Genomic DNA, 17745 nt, shown 5'->3' with positions numbered 1-17745 from the left:
CAGACATAACAGACAACAGGACGTTGAACCCATCAACAAAGATGGCATACTTAAACTACTGGACCTGTGCCTCACAACACACTTCACATTCAACAACCAGATTTACGAACAAATCAACGGAACACCCATGGGCTCACCGATCTCGGGACTCATAGCAGAAGCAGTAATGCAAAGGTTAGAACAAACAGTCTTACCACAAATTCAACCCAAACTCTGGGTCAGATACGTTGATGACACGTTTGTAATCATTAAAAACACGGAAATAGAGAATAAACACAGGATCATCAACTCCACACTCACAGGAATCCGATTCACGAGAGAGGAAGAAAAGGACAACCAACTCCCATTCCTAGACGTGAGGGTACAGAGAACACCAAACGGAGAATTCACCACTAAGGTACACAGGAAAGCCACACACACAGACCAAGTCCTGAACTATGTAAGCAACCACCCAAATACACACAAACGAAGTTGCATCAAGTCACTATTCAAAAGGGCCACAACACACTGCAGCACACCAGAACTGCAAAAAGAGGAAGAGGAACACCTATACAAGGTATTCGCCAAAAACAGATATCCTCGCAATTTCATCAACAGATGCCTAAGGGAAAGACAACAGAACGAGGACATGCCGCAACCCAAAGGACTAGCCACACTACCATACATCAAGAACATCTCTGAAATGACAGCCAGACTACTGCGACCACTAGGACTGATAACAGCACACAAACCAACAGCCACTCTCAGACAACAACTCACCAGAACGAAGGACCCGATACCCAGCATCAGCAAAACTAATGTAGTGTACAAAATCCCATGCAAGGACTGCACAAAACACTATATAGGACAAACAGGAAGACAGCTAACGATCCGCATCCACGAACATCAACTAGCCACGAAACGACACGACCAGCTATCCCTAGTAGCCACACACGCAGACGACAAGCAACATGAATTTGACTGGGACAACACTACCATTATAGGGCAAGCGAAACAAAAAACAGCCAGGGAATTCCTAGAAGCATGGCACTCATCCACAAACTCCATCAACAAACACATCGACCTGGACCCAATATACCGGCCACTACAGCAGACAGCTGAAACTGACAACCGGAAGCGGCAGGGACAGGCCACTATAAATGCCGGAGGAAACACCACAGAAGCGCTTCACAGGAGGCTCCCAAGCACTGAGGATGTCACCTAGACAGGGGACGAAACGTTTGCAACAAAAACTTCCAGCTCGGCGAACAGAACCACAACACAAATAAACTAATTTTGGAAGCTTTTAAAAAAAACAATTCTCTAACTTATTTTATTATTCTAATTTGTTCTAACACTGTGGCTTTCTAATGTTTTGCTGGAGTGCTATCAAATTAGGATAATTAGGATGATGGCATTGTAGAAATTATTTTCCAAAAACTTTGATAATGGTTCTGCTAGGCTTCAGGATATAATAAAATCAAAGAACACAGGATACAGTTAAAATCAGTATTTGGATCCTTAAGAAAAAGGGACAAAATGCTTAAATACCAAGGGACTCTTTCCTCTGCTCCAAGCCATAAAGAAGACTACAAAAACTAACCTACAATTTGTTCTACATCACTTTGGTATTCAATACAATAGTACAGCTCCAAAGTGTGAAGGCTGTCTCTTTTTATGTAAGGGCCTCAAATAGCCACAGGAGGGGTCTTTCAAGCTTGTGCCTTCCCACCCAGAGCTAATTCTAGTGGAGGTGGGAATATGGTGGTGTTCGAGTAGGCTACAACCATGCCTAAAGAAATTTTCTTTTCATTTCTAGGCCCGTCACCTCCAGAAGTGGACAATTCCTCACTGAGTCTTCGTTTCAGCATCTTGTTAAATCTATTTATATCTGTCCAAGTCAGGCGGTCAGTGAAGGTCATACAAAACCATACAGTGTCAGCATTGCTGTCTGATGAGACTAGTTGGTTATAGAAGCGTAATGTATACAAAAACAAATGACTGCACTACCAAAATTTCAAATGTTTAATTTATTTCTTTGCCTTCCAAGGCAGGGTTGTGAAGGGGAATTTGTAGCATCTTTCTTTGTGGGCTAGCAGAAACTAGTGTTCCCTCTTGTCCCACGCGAAAGGCATTTTTTGTTATATGAAACTTAACATTTGGGAATGGTGTGACATGATTCCTTTCTTTGCGAGCTTCATATGGCTGAGGAAACTCACTGCAGGTTTGATTTGAAAATGCAAAAAGAATAATAGGGCCTGCTGGTGCAGTTGTCTTTTGTTGTATGCTCATTTTATGCAAATAAGATTTGGGAAAAGTCAATTCCTGGCTTGCCAAAGTTAGTGAAGTGATATGAAAAGCTTTAACCCTCACCTAATTATGGTGAATTTTTTTCTTTTCCCAATGACTGTTAAAATGCCGAGAGCACTCTCACCCTGCAGGCTGTTTAAAAGAACTCAATTCATGAGATTCATTTAAAACCTTTATTGTAATTCAATGCAATGCCAAAATAAAACACATTCAAAAGACATTGAAATTGCATGGATCTTGGTGGAGAAAAATAAGAAAAAGGAAATCATAAAATATCAGAAATATGATTTGGGGGCACACTGTCCCTCAAATTTTTGACCGAAAATTTATAAATCGCTTATCACAGGAATTTCCATAAATTGTTCTCTATCATGGAGCATGAGAGCAATGGAGCTATGAAAATGAGTCATTGCAGGTAAGGGCACATATCTTGAAGTATGGTGTCACAGGTCAAGAAAAATGTGATGCATTAAACTATGCTTTAACTCCTGACATCAAACATGCAAGTTTCACAGACACACACAGCATCCATTCCATCTGCCAGAGCTTGCATAATTTTTCTCACTATTGGCATCACTATGGTGTGCCTATTGTGGCAAAACATGCTTGGACATGTGCTGTTTTGTTCATTGCTTACCTAAGCCCTCGCTGCTGGCATGTAACGTGATTGCATCTGCATGCACTGTGGGAGCACACTTTGTTGTGGTCACCAATTTCTGTCTTGTATGCACATTATCTACCTATATCTCAATTTTCTAGATAATTATTAATAGAAATTGGCTATATGTGACAATCACTCACAGTCTTTGAATAGAAATTAACAAGAAATTCCTGGTCTGAACTCCAGTCTAATTGGAAAAAATATTTATTTGTGGCATTGCATATTTCTTTTATTCATTCTCTCAATTTGGGTTTAGTGTTTAAGAACTGTTTTACATTAAGTTAAACACTAACAGTGGTCATATGTGGTAATGAAATCAAACAGGTTATGCATAACTCTTCACAAAGTATGATGACCTTTTAAATTTTAGCATTTTTAAATTACCTTGAAGGACTGATTCCTGATAATGTGCAAGGAAACTGGACTATAATCCCTACATCTGATTACTATAGAAAAGCTTCGTAGTAAATGGCTTTGGCATCAGTGGATTTGATTGCTTTGAAGCCACTGAAAGGGATTTGTAGAACCCTGGAGTCAAAATCACTCACTACTCTTAATAGATCAAACAACATCTGATCTCAATAATTCATAAAATAAAATGCTTACATATTTTCAATCAATAGGCCAAATTCTAATTAGAGCTCTTTAACATTAAATTCTGATGTCAAATTTAGCTGTTTAATTGATCAGTAATAAACTGTATCAATTATATTGTTTGTTAATTTACTGAAGTATGTTCAAATGGAAAATACTCATTGCAAGATTCAAATCAAAAATATTAATAATTTTTCATAAACTGTCAGTAGATGACGTACATTTGCAAATGGCCATTTTGGCCTAGCCACTATTCCTCTGGCTGCTTAGTTCTACTGACAGGATATAATTGGGCACCTCAGTTATCTTTGAAACTCAGAGCATAATTTTACACTAAAATGTTGTGGTTCTGTTCACCAAGCTGGGAATTTGTTGCAGACGTTTCGTCCCCTGTCTTGGTGACATCCTCAGTGCTTGGGAGCCTCCGGTGAAGCGCTTCTGTGATGTTTCCTCTGGCATTTATAGTGGTTTGTCTCTGCCGCTTCCGGTTGTCAGTTCCAGCTGTCCGCTGCAGTGGCTGGTATATTGGGTCCAGGTCGATGTGTTTGTTTGACCCAATATACCGGCCACTGCAGCGGACAACTGGAACTGACAACCAGAAGTGGCAGAGACAAACCACTATAAATGCCGGAGGAAACATCACAGAAGCGCTTCACAGGAGGCTCCCAAGCACTGAGGATGTCACCTAGACAGGGGATGAAACGTCTGCAACACAAATTCCCAGCTCGGCGAACAGAACCACAACAACAAGCACCCGAGCTACAAATCTTCTCACAAACTTTTACACTAAAATGTTATGCAGCTGTTTCAATTTTATTGAAAAAGTGTGGTGCTGGTAAAGCACAGTCGGTCAGGCAGCATCCAAGGAGCATGAGAATCAACGTTTCGAGCATAAGCTCTTCATCAGGAATGATGGAAAGCTTAAGCTCAAAACATTGAATCTCTTGCTCCTCAGATGCTGCCTGACCGGCTGTGCTTTTCCAGCACTACACTTCTTGACTCTGATCTCCAGCATCTGCAGTCCTCAATTTCTCCTGTTTCAATTTTATACACTTTTCAAAAACATGCAGTTAAGAAAGTCTACTCTGCCAAAATTCCTAATGTTTAGTTCATTTCGTTTCCCTCCATAACATTGTATTTAAGTGCAATTTGCCCATGTATACTGCTACTTAATTGTACACATTACTGCAACTGTAGAAGCGATTTTAATTATCATAATAAATGTTCAAAGGGATAACATAATTACCAGCATATCCAGGAACAAAGGAAGTCATGTACAATTTTCTCTATCTATAGTAACTGCCTTTAGCAAGATCTAGTCAAACAGATAGGAGTGGAAACAATATGACTCTGCATCTCATTTTCATATCATTCTGAATTGCTTCCCAAAATAAATCAACTTCAAACACAATGATTCTTGGCGTCTGTTTCTTAAGTTACAGCACTGAAAATTTGAGCTGCGTTGCCTTGAAATAACACTCTAATATTTTGTACAATGTAGAGATAGCATCTGGACTAATGCACTTACATAATTCCAAAGTCCAACACAATGTTATGATAGAGCACAGATTTTCCCTATAGGATAAATGTGATGAGAAATTGAAGAAGGGCACCAGAACTATCACACAATGGTTAATAGGACCCCATCAATATGCCAGCATTGCTAGAAATCCATAACCATTAAAACATAACCAGCATTATACGCTTTCCTATTTATACTATAAGGTTTGTTATTAAACAGTTTTGTTTTCCCCGGACCTATTCACTTGGGAGGCCCTGTGGTTCAAATACTGAAATTGCATCTAATGTCTTTGATATCAGGATAGTAACTTTATTCTTGAAATAAAACCTTGCTTCTCTCTTACATTCCTTATATGCAAGATGATGTCTAAAATCATCTTCCAAATCAGGAGACAGAGAAACTAAAAAGTACAGCCAAAATTCTAACTGTAGACTTTGCCTTCTCTACTGGGAATGAGATAAAACATAGAGCGACCACCACTTATGAGGAAAAACATAGCTTGAATAATTTTTAAACATGTAGACTTTATTCAACTTATTTCTAGAGCTGTGAGGAATACTGTAGTTACAATTAAGGTTATGGGGCTGGATTTAATGCATACCAACAGAATAAGAACAATGATGGCCTTGCCCACTTAATTGTAGAGTACGTCCATGTGAGTCTCCTGGCAGTGGCAAAAGCACCCTTGATTAAGTCACAGGATGGAGAGGGCTCATATAACATGCCTGTCCACTGGCAGCACAATGTCAATTAGATTTATTAATGAGAAATTGAGACCAATTATTCATGAGTACCCTGCAAATAAAAGGGTACTGCAAAGCTGTTCTCATGCTTCAGATGACTCAACGATGTAAGGCTGTCGTGATGCAATTGTAATGTCACAGCCTTTGAGCCAGAAGGCTATGATTGAAGTACCACTGTCATAAGTTCTCTGAACAGACTGATTGGAAAATATCTAGACCTGATCAAAACCAAAAGAACTGAAAATCGGACGTACAAACAGAAATTGCTGGAAATTCTGCAGGTCTGGCAGCATTTCTCCATAGAAACCTCCAAGGCTCCAAGCTGCCTCATTATCAGCAACTGTGCCTATCAGATGAATGCATTGGGGAGGGTCCCCTTGCCCTAGTCTCTGTCATAGTTGAAGAAAATAGCTCACCACCACCTTCAAAGGTAATTAGGATGGGTAATAAACAGCAGTCTTGTTATGGATAGCAATATCCCATCAGCAAATAACAAAACTTTGGTATAGAGGTCCCTTTTGGTGCAGTGGTCGTATTCCCATTTATTCCAAAAGGTCTGTAATAATATCACTTGACAGGTAGATTAGGAAATATCTAACAAAACTTCGTTGTAGTTAAATTGAGTCAGTCATAGGTCAATTTCATTACTCCACAAGAAACCTAGCCTGAAATATTATCTTTATTCAATAAACAGAACAATTCCAATCTTGAAATTTAGTATTGATAAATGAACAAAATTTCATCATAATAAGGAGAGAACCACTTACCAACAGCAGTGATAAAGTCAAAATCGAATGTAAAAAGCAGAAATATACACCAATTTTGAAAATAATGAGCAATCATAAACTTACTAGGAACTCTGTTAATGGCTCTTAATGGCCTGAGAACCCGGACAGTTCGGATTGCTGAGAGACTTGCATTGTGTCCATCCAGTGAATATTCTAGCATTCTAGAATTAAAAATGCATGCATAATATAAATATAATTCAAATCATATGATATAGTAAGTTATTCTAAGCCATTTGGAGTAGATAATCATTTCTTTAAAAAAGGTTATTCTAAAGGCATGCTTGTCGCTAATCTACTCAGGGCAGATGCTCATCCATTTATGAAGGGTAATTGTATAGCTGTGAACTCCCTAATTTGCCTAGCTTGCCAAAACTGACAAGCAATGATCACAACATATTAGATTAGATTACTTACAGTGTGGAAACATGCCCTTCGGCCCTACAAGTCCACACCGACGCGCAACCCACCCATACCCCTACATTTACCCCTTTAACCGAACACTACGGGCAATTTAGCATGGCCAATTAACCTGACCTGCACATCTTTGGACTGTGGGAGGAAACCGGAGCACCTGGAGGAAACCCACGCAGACACGGGGAGAATGTGCAAACTCCACACAGTCAGTCGCCTGAGTCGGGAATTGAACCCGGGTCTCTGGCGCTGTGAGGCAGCTGTGCTAACCACTGTGCCACCGTGCCGCCCACTATGTATTTGGGTATTGGAACAAACAAGTATTTGAGCTAAGTCAATATCATGGAACTCCCTTCCAAACCACATTATGGGTGTACCCATATCTCATTGATTGCAGTGGTTCTAGAAGGCAGCTCACTCTGCCACCATCTCCTGGGCAATTAGGGATCGGCAATAAATGCTTGCCTGGTCAGCCATTGCCAATATCACATTAACAAATTTTTTAAAAAGTGCCTTAGTATTTAACTAGTTTGTCTTTATTTAGTATTTGCTGTTGATTTATAAACATTGCACAGCAAAATTTCAAATTATTTTGGTAATTATACCAATTGATGTAAACAAATAAGAGCAAATTGATTCCCTTTTAAACAGATGTCAAATTCACTTTTTCATACAATGAAACCATGCAGATTTGACAACGGCTATGAAATACAGATTATTTTATTGGGCCATTTTATTCTGCAACAAAGCAGAGAAGGAAAAAAAATAATCACTCAAATATGAGAACTAGCATTATCTTGAGAAAAAGAAAAACCATAAAATGAATGCTGAAGCATTTTAGATGTTATTAGCAATTGGACTTTTAGTACCTTCACTATCTTGCATAGTGTAGATTTAAAATCTCTTGTATAAAATAAAATTACCAGCTTTTGAAAGACCCTGGATTGTTACTGCAGGGCATCCAATATGTAGTACAGGTACTGCCACTGTGCATTAGTGGTGGAGAGAATAAATCTTTAAGTTGATGAGTGAGATATCAATTGACTGTATGCTTCGTCCTGGATGATATCAAGCTTTTTGGAAATTCTTGGAACTGAGTTCACCCAAGGAAGTGGAGATTAATCCATTGCAATCCTGACTTGTGTCTTGTAGCACAGGCTTTGGTGAGACTGGAGGTGAGTTATTCATTGTAACATTCAAACCACTGTCCTGCTCTTGTAGTCTATAATATTTATTTGGATAGTCTATTCCAGTTTATAGTCAGTGGCAACCCCAAGTACGCCAAGCATTAATTTAGGAGTAAATTCCAAAATTCCAGTTTGAAGTGATGCTAAATTTAGGAATTACTGACGTGGATGTGAATAATGAATAGACTAATGTTTGCACACTAAAATAGCAAGCAGAGGAATGTTGAGCAAAAATGTTTACTGATTTCTGGTATTATTGTCAACAGTAATTTATTGCTTATATTTCCTTTATGAACTTTCCACCATAAATTAAAATTCATTATGTCATTAAACTCAAAAAGGCATTCACAAAATGCAAATGAAGGAGTGAACAAAGTGCATTAGAGACATCTGTCAAACTGCTTCTATTTAGGGGAGGCTTTCATACACTTACTGATGGTTAATGTAAACTCTAACGTACAAGCCTGGCTGTTGATTTCTCTAATACCAGTTGGCAGGTTGATTCCTAAGTTACCTCACAGAAAAGAAAATGGTTTGAATTCTCCCAATCACAGAGATGAAGCCCAAATCTAGAACTCCCACTGCTAAGCATAGTTGTTTCCATCTTCACTGGGGAAGGAATGCATATTGTGGTTCATGATGTGGCTGCTGATATAAAACAACAGCCTCGTTTTTTTTAATGCCTTATTTGCCTTCTCTCATTTCAGATTTTTCATTAGCCAGATGTGGAAAACATGATGTCTGCATATTGGACCTCATAGGGATAGTTCTAATATTAGTGGATATTCTTAGATAGGTAGGGTACCATTTTGGACAGATAAAATAACCCTTCATTATGGTCTGGGAAGACTTTTTTGTGGAGATAAGGTCTCTTTTGGATTTATTAAAAGTACCATGTGAATGCACTCTAATAAATGCAGAACCTCATTGATACTGTCAATGGCAACTGCCATACCATTTTAAATTCTTCCCCTTTAAATATTTTTAAAATGTCTAGAATGTTAGAAATATCATTGCTTGCACTTTTACACTATTGGTATAGGCCCAAGGACAATCATTACCAGATTAGAGCTCTATGATTGACTTTACAATCTTCCATTATCACAGTGGATTGCCTGCCATTTCACAGTTTGATGGTTACTGTAACCAGGGGGGGTTACAGATACCTAGAATTGCAAGTCCCACTTCAAATTCTTTTTATAAGAAATTGCAGAAGTTATAAATGGTGAATGGGTTTTCAATAAATGAGAGTTTTTGTTTGAAATCTACACTTAATAAATTTATTTTATCTCAACATCAGCCTCAATTCTGCTTATGGTGGAAACTGGATGAGTTGCTACAGTAGTTGTAAGAGCAAAGGGTATTGACTGGGGTTCATGGCTTGTCAGCAATAATTTGGCATAGGGCCGAAAAGGGGCAATGGGGAGTTGTTAGCAGGTCTGCTCAAAAGCACCCTTCTGCCAAGTTTCCATGGAAATGGAATTCCATATCATGTTTTCATTTTTTAAAAAGATAAGATACTAACCCTGCCATTACAATGAAGAAATCCAGACGATTCCATGTATCTCCCAGGTAACACTTCTGCCCAAATATTCCAAGAGCCACCATCTTTGTGACCATTTCCACAGCAAAGAATGCAAAAATAAAGTCATCAAATGCCTGATGGTTTAAAGAAAGCCAAAAATTTTTTAAATTTAGAAATTCAAAATCCAGACATTTTACTTTCTCACCTTATGCATTAGGATCGTAAATCATTCTAAAAAAAATTGCAAAATATAGAATTGTAGTCATTTTTACATTTCAAAACTCTGCTTTGAATTTTATTTTTTCTTAAGAATTTGAACAATATGCAAGTAGCATATAGTAATTTGAGTCAAGAGACACTCAATACATTTTGGCATTTAATTTACAACAAAGATGGGACATCTTACCTTAAGAATGGTACATCTTTCAGACTTACATTCCACATCTTCACATGGTTGAAACATGCCCAGCGTAACACAATTCAAAAGGATGACTAACATGCTGACGTGCTCAAACCATGTAAGTCACTGAATTAAGGAAAATATATAAGGAAAATATAAGAATAATTGTAAAATATGTTAAGAAATTTACAGGAAACAAATTTGAAGTACAGAATATATGGCTCCATCAAAACAGCAACCCAAAAACTGAGATCAGGAAAATACAAACAATTGTAGAAAGGAAATTATCATATAAATGATCATAAAATAGTTACAGAACAGAAGATGGCTATTTTGGTGATAGCTATGATGGATTGCTACTGCCACTCCTTTTCCCCATATCCCTGCAAATCTTTCTTTTTCAGATGGTTAGCCAATTCCCCTGTGAATGCCAAGGTTGATTATACATCTGCCACATTCTCAAGCAGTGCATTCCAGATCTTAAACATTTTTTGCATAAAAAGAGATTGTCCTCATGTTGCCATTGCTCTTTCTGCTAAGTATCTTACATCTACACCCCTTGATTCTCAATTCTTTTACCAGTAGGAACAGAGTCTCTCTACTTTCTCTGTCCAGGCCATTCACAATTTTGAACATCTCCATCAAATTTCCTCTTAACCATCTCTTCTCTATGGAGAGAACTCCCAGCTTTTGCAATGCTTCCATGTTGCATGAAATTATGCCCAGTACACCAATTTAATTCATTAATCTAATCAAGGAGTACAGAGAACCCAAATCAAATGCCTGGGTATCTCCACTATAAACTTCCCTCCAGTCTTAAACAACTGTACCTCTCTAGTCCCTATTTCCTGTCACTCAGCCAATTTTGTATCTATATTATCACCATGATGCTACAAGATGAAGAACCCTATTCATGCTTTTATGGGATGTGGCATTACTGGAAATGACAGAATTTGTTATCCATTCTTATTCAGTGGGTTGCCATGCCATATCAAAGGGAAGTTAAGAGTTAACCTCATAGTTGTGGATCTGAAGTTTCTTGTAGGACTGACCGTGTAAGGCAAACAGTTTCCTTTCTCTAAAGGATATCAATGGATCAGATGGTTCCATAATTGCCTGCATAACTCAGTCATTCTTTTTCTTTTAAAATTTGTATTTTTTAAAATTGAGCCCTTAAAATGAGTCTAAACATAATTATATTATTGAGCAAAATGATTCATAACGAGGATTTTATAATCGTGTGTCCAAAAATTTCAACTAATTGTTGTCAACAGTCAACCACCTAAGAGCTTGACAGTGTCATGGCAGATTATAAAAACAGATCATAAACAAGGGTCTCAAAACGATTTGCTAAAGATATACAGTATACCATTTTGGTGAATGTGTTAGGCTGTGTTCTTCTGACTCAAAGTAGAGTTGATTACATTTGAGCATTCCTAAGTTCTTCTTCAGCACTTGGATCACCTTTACTACATGAGGATAACAATATATATCACTGTATTCCCTCAAATGACAATGTGAAGAGCAAGCACAATAACCTGGCAGACCTTCTAGCATCTCTGACTCAAATAGTTAATGCTTTTATCTAAAACATACCTACAGATTTCAATTTTTATAGATTTGAGCCCAAAGAGTTTAACTGGGTGTATGTGGTAATGCAGTATCATGATAGGTAAAGTCAAGATTAACATTACTTGCCAGTCCAGCTAAACAGAAAGCCAACACATTTTTGAGAAGCATTTTTTTGCTTTTTTTTATTATAAATATAAACCACTGCAGCCTTAGATGATTTAAAGGTAGCTTTCTCTTAATTTGTATCGAATTTAACAGCCAGTTATTGATGATCAGAAGCAGGAAAAAATACAAGAAGTCAATACTAAACAATACAAGCTCATGACTTTATCATCCATCCATGGAGAGCATGAAGCACAGTGCAGAATGTTTTGCCTTGAAATAGATTCCAGTTCTTAATATATATCTTTATGTTTGGATTCTGCTCCAAGTTCTAAATTATTACAGAAAGCTTAAAATATGTCACTGGGGAAGGGAAAATCAATCAAATGGAACAATACGATACTGTCTTGAACCTCTAGAGCACCTCAAATTCTTCCTGTGCCTTCAGATATACTTTCTTTATTAAGGCTTTGGGAACTCGCAAAAAACATCTACTAAAACAATAATTTAACTATTTAACAAACTACTAATGTAAGTGAACAAAAAAGTAATTATGACAAATTTCCTTTTTTGAGACTAAGAGTGGCGGCACATGTAAAAATGGGAAGGACTCCTGCCTACGAACATGCCAGGTTGTCCCACATGTTTACATTCTCTCAGCTCACAGCACATTCACAGACAGAAAAATAATAAAGATAATAGCTGGGAAGTTTTGAAACCTGCCTGGACCTTCAAGGCTCCAACATCTGGGTGCCTTAATTAAAAGCATTTCATTCTCTGCAAACCAAGAGCATCACTCAACCTCTGCTCATCACTCCAGCCTACTCTACAAATGTCAAAGACCAGGCTGTAGTAAAACAAAAACAGAAATTGCTGGAAAAACTCAGCAGATCTGGCAGGGTCTGTGGAGAAAAATTAGAGTTAAGGTTTCAGGTCCAATGACCCATCCTCAGAACTTCCTCAGAGGCTATATTGAACCTCTTCAGTGTTTTGGCTGAAAACTATCAGGAGAGAAGGAAAGCTCTGATCCTCAAGGACAGCAAAAAAAAGACTAAAATACTAAATTTAAAGTAAAATATTGTGGATGCTAGAAATCTGAAACAAACAGAGTTAGGTGCTGAGTTTCTCTGGCATTCTCAGCATTTGTTGCAAAAACAAATTATCCTGCCTAAAAAAGGAAACCTGAACAGATCTGGCTGCAGGGTCAGTGTTATTAAGAGATCCTGGCTCCAGTATCCCACCAGGATGTCTACCACTATGTGGTAAATATTTCATGCACCAATGAGTGTGAGTTAGCATTGTAGGTTGCCATCATAATGGCTGTCAAACAGGCAATACTTACTGATGACAACCACCTGATGAAGGAGCAGCGCTCTGAAAGCTAGTGCTTCCAAATAAACCTGGTGTTGTGTGATTTTTAACTTTGTACACCCCAGTCCAACACCAGCACCTCCAAATCATGACTTGTTGAAAGAGATTACTATTCTAAAGGTAAATGAAATTGCTGTTCTATTCATCAGGACAAAGGAAAGATTGCTCCACTTCATTGGTTCTGATACTTTTGGTACAGTTATTCGTCAGCAACTCAATGCACCATCTGAAGCTCTATCCAAACATACATTATAATCTTCAAAATACATATTGGCCCTTTTCTGTAAATTTAGCCTCAGAGTGTTAAGATTAACGATATTTTTGTATGCACGAATGGTTCCTGGAATTCACCTATGTACTAGCTTGAGAAATGGAATCAATAGATGCACAGTCAATGCAAGAATCTTTAAATGTACATTTCACCTTAAAATTGACCTGGGAAGGTCTCATGATATGAATGGAATTTGAACATCCTTGATCCAAGAGACTTGTACTCAACCAATTTTTTAATTAAGTACGTCTGTTATTTTCATTTGTTTGATTTTCAGCTGCAAACTCAATTAAAAACAGTAATTTTCAAAGAGTTAAACACAGTGCTTTTATTCACACCTCACAAATATTACTGAAATCATTTTGCTTCCCAAAACGCTAAAATTTCATTGTTGTACATCAGCGCACTGTCTTGCACTTTATTTAAACGAGTCTTTTGATTTTTTTCTGTCAATGTCTTCACATGAAATAGTCAAATCACATTTTTTTTCTATGGAGCTAAGAAGTGAATATGAATGTGAAAACTGATGTAAAAGCTAACTAAAAATAACATGTTTCAGAAATAATGGGACTTTTTACCACTTCTCTTCCCAATGTCCAAAAGCCTGGTACACTCCTCCTAGCTCAAGCAGTGATTTACTTATCTTATTAATGTAACATAGAATGGTGCTATGTTCACTGCTTCCTGTGCAATCACTGTGTCAACTTATATTTTGTGATTCTTGTGATGAGTCCCTCTTCAGTCCACAAGAATGACTCTGAGCTTCTGATCATTTACTATTTTAATGCTACGTCCCACTCCCATTCTGTCCTCTTTCTTCAGGCTCCTACATCATTCCAATGAAGTTTAACACAGTTTTTAAATTAGGAACACTACATCTTTTAAACTCAACACAGTTCAAAATGTTAAACTATAACATTTTTGGAAAGTAGATGATAATAATGGTTTATTGTCATTCACAATTCCTTTACAGCTTTTTTTGTATCTTGTACCTTTACAACTTCCTTTTGTTTGCATCATCCTCCCTTGTATTTAATCACTGTCGTCTTCTATCTGACCAAATACTCTTCCCTTTGTTCTTTTGACATAGCTCCTCCTGCACTTTGTCCCCTGCTGCATCAGATGCCTGCTAACTCCCAACACCACTACCGCCACTCACCGCTTCCTCCAGTGTCCCCACCCAAGGAGCCTCTCCACAGATTCTGCCAGACCTGTTGAATGTAGCTGCCATTTTCTGTTTGCATATTATACATAGGATCCTATGCCACAACATAATTTTACACCATTAGAGGTTCAGTGTGCTACACAAAAATGAAAGATCTGAAGAAGAACAAATTCAAACTTGTTGAAGTTGAAGTATTTAACCCAAACAAAACTATTCTTGAATCCAGCTGATACTTTTTTTTAAAAATCCTTATCCTTTCCTGAAAACCAAAGTAAGCAAAATATACGAAACCCCTGCACTGAATACATTTTATATTTAGTGGTTTCTGTTGTGGCCATTTGGTCACAAATTTCTTTTGTAGAAACTAAGACTTTAATGGTGGTTGAAATAAATTGATGAAGTGTGATTGTGTTGCAAACTTTGGATCTAGCTGAGACTTGAGTTGCAGAACAAAGTTCATTTCTGTATATAGAAAACTTCGAACACTGAAGTTGAAATTACTTGAATACTTTACATGATACATCTCTCCAACACCAGAAATCAGTAACAGGAAAGAGATAATGGGCACCTTGGTCTGGAACTTGAATAAGGCAGAGTTATTTTATTGCTTAAAAAGGCATCATGTTGAAAATTAAAACAATGGTGTCATAAGGTTATTGTAAGAAAGGAGGACAGATCTGTATTTTTATAATGCCTTTCATGATCACAAATTGCTTTACAGCCTATTGATTATGATTGCAAAGTGGTCATTGTTGTAATGTAGAAACTGAGGCAAGTTTTTCTTATTATGGAGGATGCCAATGATTGGTCAAGAGAGTGGGATTAACACCCTTATCATTCTTGGAAAAAAGTCATGGGAGCATCTGCATCCATGTGGAAAGGCAAATGAGGTGACTATGAAACATCTCATCTGAAATGCTGCACCCTCTGAATAATGAACTGAAGTATCAGCCTTGAGTTCTGTGCTCAAGTTTCAAATGGGGGCAATACTCTCACATTCTGACTGAGTGTTACCCACTGAGCTATGACTGGTAAGCAGGCTGATTTGCTCAGTTGGTTGGACAGCTAGTTTGTAATGCAGACTGATGCAATCTGCATGGGTTCAATTCCTAAACTGACTGCGGTTACTGTGAAGTACTCTCCTTCTCAACCTTCCCCTTCACCTAAGGTGTAGTGACCCTCAGGTAAACTACATGAATTGTCTTTCTCTAATTAGAGAGCAGCCTTAAGGTCCAGTAACACTTTGCCTTTATTACTCTATGGCGGATGCATTAATAATCACATATTTAGCCTTTTAAACTTATTTTAAAGTTGCCACATATAAAATAAAATGTTCTTCATTTCTAGTCTTATTCGCATTTGTCATTCGCATTAGTGTCAGTATGCAGTGCAACAGTTGCTAATTCCTTTGCACTTTAAACTTTTCTGATGACAGTTTTGTTCTATATAATTGGAATTTCACTTATATCTTCGCCACAGCACTCCTCTGCATTTTTGGAAACAATTCTTACCACAACAGCTTTCCTCCCAGTTCTCTGGCATCAAGTTCATCTCTCTTGTAATTCTTCTCCCATGAGTTTAATATCTTGTGTCTGGCCATTTTAAGATAGAAACTCATCTATCCCAATTGTATTCAAAGAAAATCTAAATAACAACTTATTTCTTGACTTTGCAAGATGTCTTAATGGTTAAGCCAACAATTTATCATATGACAGGACAAAAAAGTCAAGATCATACAGAAAAAAAACATGGCTTAGAGCCTAGATAGAGATGTACAGCAAGGAAACAGACCCTTTGGTCCAACTTGTCCATTAATTTGTTGAAATAGATTTACACATGGGAAAACTTTGCTAGATCGCCAACGTTTTTAATTCAATCTATTTTGTCAATTGTTCAATGTCTACTTACACAAGAGAAAGTGGTGTCAAGTGCTTGTAGTATCTGTAATTGACTCTTTAAAGGTATGTTGATTTACACTATTAGTGTTGTTTAGATTAAATTGTCTACAATGTGGAAACAGGCCCTTTGGCCCAACCGACCCTCTGAACAGTAACCCACCCAGACTCATTTCCCCCTGACTAATGTACCTAACACTATAGGCAACTTAGCATGACCAATTCACCTGACCTACACATCCTTTGGAATATGGGAGAAAACCAGAGCACCCAGAGGAAACCCACGCAGTCACAGGGAGAATGTGTCGAACCCAGGTCCCTGTCACTGTGAGGCAGCAGTGCTAACCACTGAGCCACCGTGCCACAATAAGGGTTGGTTTCTGAGCTGATTTTTAAATTTTTCCATACATGCCATTATTACCATAGGGTTCGTTGGTTTAATACAGAATATATACTGGGTGAATAAGCATGAAATTGCTTTGAGTTAGCAGGGACAGTATGAGATATCAAGGGGGTAGGTGGAGAGACACGGGCTGTTAGGTATTGATATAGATGTGACATGGGATATGGTGGGCTGGATAAAAGCAAATTATTTAAATCAATTTCGCCTCTGCACCTGCCAATATAGGATTGGCAGGTTCATGTCCAGCATATATCCACCTCCCTGGCACAAAAATCATTTTCTGTAGTAGGTACACCAGCTAAGTCATTTTCTAACTCCAACATGAAAATTCAATCCATGTGAAGATACATTCATTGATCCTGACCACTGGTATGGGTCACTGAACCTCTTTCAACATTGCAGTCATGTTCTTGGAACCAGATTCCTGGAAATACCCTCCCTGCCTTCTTGCAGCCATTGTCTACTCAGGGTGTGCCTTATGTTTAATTGATCAGTGATCTCTAACAATCAAGATTCCCACTCCACTTCACCCTCATATACCTACTAATTCTACCAGCAATGTACCCACTTCTGCCTGATTCCACATATATTTAGGAATTCAACTATGCCAAGCCCATCACCTAAATACACTAAACCCATTCAATGAAATTTTTCCCTCTCAGCTCAACTGTCTAGAAGCGCTAGTGCTCCAAACTGTAGAACAGGCTGTGATTGAAACATTTGCATTTGGCGTAACTGACAACATTTATGATGACAATATCTTCCTACTTTATGCTCCTCCTCAAATTTTATTTCAGTCCCAATCTTTCTACATTTGTCACTAGTCTTCCAAAACTGAATAAGAAA

General features: G+C 37.8%; 1 protein-coding gene across 4 annotated transcripts in view; it reads right to left on the bottom strand.

The window, feature by feature from the left end:
- The window catches only part of cacna1ha (calcium voltage-gated channel subunit alpha1 Ha), a 552389-nt gene that overhangs the window by 288756 nt on the left and 245888 nt on the right, over nucleotides 1-17745 (bottom strand). For all 4 annotated transcript variants that reach the window (XM_087997955.1, XM_087997957.1, XM_087997956.1 and 1 more), the window contains exons 3-5: nucleotides 10127-10239; nucleotides 9721-9854; nucleotides 6661-6758 (exon numbers count right to left, since the gene is read on the bottom strand). In XM_087997955.1, coding sequence (XP_087854081.1) covers nucleotides 6661-6758; nucleotides 9721-9854; nucleotides 10127-10239 — 345 coding nt within the window. The remainder of the gene's footprint in view (nucleotides 1-6660; nucleotides 6759-9720; nucleotides 9855-10126; nucleotides 10240-17745) is intronic.

This window comes from Chiloscyllium plagiosum, unplaced genomic scaffold (assembly GCF_037043375.1).
Source record: "Chiloscyllium plagiosum isolate Xiang-an unplaced genomic scaffold, Cpla_swu_hap1 HiC_scaffold_20, whole genome shotgun sequence".
Lineage (NCBI taxonomy): Eukaryota > Metazoa > Chordata > Chondrichthyes > Orectolobiformes > Hemiscylliidae > Chiloscyllium > Chiloscyllium plagiosum.
This window is presented reverse-complemented; position numbering and strand designations above follow the sequence as displayed.